Here is a 4,451-nt window from a genome sequence, read left to right on the forward strand (position 1 = left end):
ACTAACGCACACACACACACACACACACACACACACACACACACACACACACACACCCTCACCCCCCCCCACACACACACACTCACACACACACACTCTCACACACACACACGCTCACACACACACACACTCTCACACACACACACACACACACACTCTCACACACACACACACACACACACACACACACACACGTTACTGGATTATATTGAAGCTACTTTTTCCTGCACTCAAATACACAAACGTGTTCAGCATACTAGCATACCAGTCCTGCTATTTCTGCAGCGTGTGCATTTTCAGTATGCATGGAATATGTTTGCTGAAATGTGCAGTACACTATGTGCACTACTGTATCCCACAGTGCAACGTACTTGACTTGACCTTCTATTTCCAGTGTGACAACTGAGCTGGAAGTGTAGCACCTGTGATTTCTTAACATCTTTTTTGACTCAGACCACCAAAAGTGAAGATGCTTTACACAAAACTGGATACAAATGTTAAATAATCTGATCTAAATAATCTAACATTTCTGTAATGATCTCATGTGACAACAATGTTGCATACTACTTTGAAGCATTTGTAAGTGTTTGAAGCGTTTATTGATGCATACTGCATACTGCCTCCACCCTGCTGGAAAAAACCCAGACATTATCACAAAATGTGTAATGGATTTACTGGTTATGATGGGAATTGTACTGGTTTTAATGGAAACTGTAATGGACCCTGTGGGTCTCTGCTGGTAATTGGTTGCCTTCTATTGGTGGCTTGTTAAAACCAATAAATCCTAATGGAATATGTCCCAAAATACACTACTGAAAACCATATTTTAAATGGTTTTAATGGTTGAAAGTTGATGGTTTGTTATTGCATTTGTAGTGAAACATGTTTGAATTTCTGTGATGGTTTCTATAGTTTTTTTCAGCAGGGCAAATAGTGATATTCTAACATTTCAAATGGTAGTATGCTACATTAGTATGCTACATTCAGTCGTTGCGACTTGACCTCCTGTTTAATTTGTTTGGTAGTGTTATCATAACTAAAAATGTAATTTATGTAAAATTTCTGAAATGCAGACATTTAAGACATCTAAATTGTAGTGTTGGCCAAATCCTTTATAAAATCTATCCTGTTAACTCCTCCATTTCTAAATACTGCTTTCCGATCCGGACGAGTTGGAATACCGAATCCACCAATAAACAGATCGCTGTCCAAGTCCTGCTCCGTAAGCCAAGACTCTGTCTCAATATTCCCGGAGGAAGTGGTCCGTTGTATTCACAAATCGAAATCTACTACTTGTCGTTTGGATCCTATTCCAACGCATTTGGTTAAAGCCTGTTTACCTTCTCTCTCTTCTTTAATTAGTAATATCATACACTGCTTGCTTCTGGTATTGTTCCATCTGTACTCAAACCTGCTGTGATAACTCCTATACCTAGGAAACCGGGGGCTGATTCTAGTAACTTTGATAATTTGCGCCCCATCTCAAATCTACCGTTTCTCTCTAAAATATTGGAAAGGGTTGTTGCTGCACAGTTTCAGGATCATCTTTCGGATAATAGCTTATATGAGCAATTCCAATCAGGTTTCCGTCCACTTCAGACTGCATTAGTTAAGATTTCCAATGACTTGTCTGCTGCTGATTCAGGACTTCTATGTATACTTGTCTTGCTAGATCTGAGTGCAGTATTTCGTACAGTATTTAGTTGGACAGATTGGAGTCTATTGGAATTATGGGTACTGCTCTGACCTGGTTTTGATCTTATTTAACAGGTCACACTCAGTTTGTGCAGTTGAAGCAGTTTACATCAAAGCCTTCATACGTTACTACTGGGGTTCCCCAGGGCTCAGTTCTCGGACCTCTTTTATTTATTATTTATCTCCTACCTCTTAGTAATATTTTTAAGAAGTTGGGTATTCAGTTTTACTGCTATGCTGATGACACCCAACTTTACCTGTCCTCCAAACCTACCTCTATGTTTCCTCCGTCTATCCTCTCAGACTGTGCAGCTGAGATTAAAGAGTGGTTCACATCGAATCTTCTGAAACTAAATAGTAGTAAAACTGAAATTCCCCTAGTTGGCTCAAAAACCAATCTGGCTAAGTCTAATTGTTCTTCAGTAAATATTGATAATTTTCCAGTGCCTGTCTCCAAACAGGTTAAAACTTTGGGTGTTATCTTTGATATTACATTGTCATTCGAAGCACATATAAACAGTGTCATTCGATCTGCATATTTCCATATACGTAACATTAATCGACTTCGTTCTGCTCTCTCAGTAAGGAGCACAGCGATTCTTGTTCATGCTTTAGTCACATCTCGAATTGATTATTGCTATGCTCTCTTTTATGGTCTACCTTCAAAACTTCTTTACAAACTTCAGTTAGTACAGAATCCAAGATAGTACAGAAATCAATATGGACGTGAGCGGTGGCTACGATCAAATCTCATGTCAGGTCTCAGCTCGTGTATGCAAGTTTTTGAGTTAGCTGAACTTGCATACAGCATAGTAAATCCCAATCCTAATTCTATTTTAGACCCCTTCACCTACCCCTTCCCCTTGTCCCTAGAAACACACCGTTTGAACGGTCTCTTCTTTAGTGTAGAAACACATCATGATTCTCTGAGCGCTTCATCTGTACTCCAGTGTGACGTCATGTCTTGTGTAACGACGTCTCTGCTCTCTGTCAACACAGATGCATTAGCCATAGTCGTTCAAAAAGAAGAGCTGGACTCTCGCCCCGAGCACACAGATGATTCTTAAGGTCTTTACTGTTGCACTCAGTACTGAGCTTTATGATGAATTAGATGGAGTGCATGGCCTTGGGAGTATGAAGACATAAGGCTGATCTGACTTTTCTCTTCATGGCGTTCAGCAGGAACAAAGCCACCAGAAGTCATTTGTGTTCAGTGACAATGGAGAAAGCATGAGAGACAGGCAGTGATCACTGCTGATGTGATTTACATTTATGCATTTAGCAGACTGTTTGATCCAAAGCGACTTACAATAGAGGAGCATGAGCAATTTGGCTCAGAGCCAGTAATATTCCTAATGCATGCCATGTTTATTAGATTGCTAGATTAGGAAACAAGCAAAAGCAGGGATTCAGAGAAGAGAAACCGTTTTTGAGCAAGTGCATTGGTTTAAGGGTATGCAGTGGTGATGTGCTTGAGAAAAAGTGTCTTCAGCTGCCTCTTGAGAGATGGTCAGAGCAGATCGGGTGGAGGTTAGAAGCTCACTCCAGCAGAGAGGAGCAGAGAGAGTGAAGGGTCTGGAAAGCGTCTTTGTTTCTCGTGTGAAGGAACAAGACATCGCTCATTCAGTGACCTGAGCTGCAGCAGCGAGTATATACTTGGAGGAGCTGTTCCAGCAGCAGCAGCTATGAAAACCAATGTCAAAGCCTTCAATTCTATGTTTTAGGGGTTCAAAACAACTTTCTGGAAGAGTCCCAAAACTCAAGACCTCAAGTACAGAGGACCTGCATGTGTTGTTGATGACATTACGGGCGGACGACGTATGGCAGGGTTGCCGAGGGCTACTTTTAAACTGCTGTTGCGGGTTATTTTTATTACGGGTTAAAGGCTGGACATATTGCATGAATTATATTTGACTGAAATGCTTGTATTAAAAATATTTTACTTTACTCAATTTATACTCATGTGATGATGAAGCTGTGCTGATGATGAGACGGAGTGAGGATGCTGTGATGGAGAGGCACTGCTAGAGTTACCGTCTCTATGGTAACAGACTGGCGGTCTCTGCAGGACTGTTGCTAGTGAATTAAAAAACAAAGAATCTTATGTCATCCGCACAAGTATTTTCTATCCATTAAAAGCTTATTAGGCATACCTTGAATTGTTTGTAATTGTACATTTTTTTAATAGTTTGGGTTAGGGTTGAATTTCACCATAAGTTTTATTAAAGGGATAGTTCACCCAAAAATTACAATTTTGTCATCATTTACTCACAATCATGTTGTTCCAAACCTGTACGAGTTTGTCTTCTGTGGAATGTAAAAGAAGATATTTTGAAGATAACCAAACAGTTGACGGTAGCCATTGCTTTACACACACACACACACACACACACACACACACACACACACACACACACACACACACTCACACACACACACACACTCATCCACATCTGATCCTGCAGCATCACTGGTCTCTGAGCGCCATCAGTTCTCAGTAACTTCCTCCTGATCTCAGTGCAGTACAGTTAGTGCACTCGTTAGTGCTGACTCAGCTGAAAACGATGGCAGGTCACCATGGCAACAAGAGATGCTGCTGCTTCACCAGAGCATCATTACTGCAGAGTGGGAGTCAGTCAATTGTGTGTGTGTGTGTGTGTGTGTCTCTGTGTGTGTGTGTGTGTGTGTGTGTCTCTCTGTGTGTGTGTGTGTGTGTGTGTGAGTGTGTGTGTCTGTGTGTGTGTGTGTCTGTGTGT

At 41.0% G+C, this 4,451-nt stretch overlaps 1 protein-coding gene across 1 annotated transcript in view; it reads right to left on the reverse strand.

Annotated features, from left to right (window-relative positions):
• Nucleotides 1-2,899, reverse strand: part of LOC107571401 (phosphatase and actin regulator 1-like) — a 14,813-nt gene extending 11,914 nt beyond the window's left edge. The window contains exon 1 of the mRNA XM_016257726.1: nucleotides 2,854-2,899. Coding sequence (XP_016113212.1) covers nucleotides 2,854-2,899 — 46 coding nt within the window. The remainder of the gene's footprint in view (nucleotides 1-2,853) is intronic.
• Nucleotides 2,900-4,451: the final 1,552 nt, after the last annotated feature.

This window comes from Sinocyclocheilus grahami, unplaced genomic scaffold, assembly GCF_001515645.1.
Source record: "Sinocyclocheilus grahami isolate Dianchi unplaced genomic scaffold, SAMN03320097.WGS_v1.1 scaffold1590.1, whole genome shotgun sequence".
Lineage (NCBI taxonomy): Eukaryota > Metazoa > Chordata > Actinopteri > Cypriniformes > Cyprinidae > Sinocyclocheilus > Sinocyclocheilus grahami.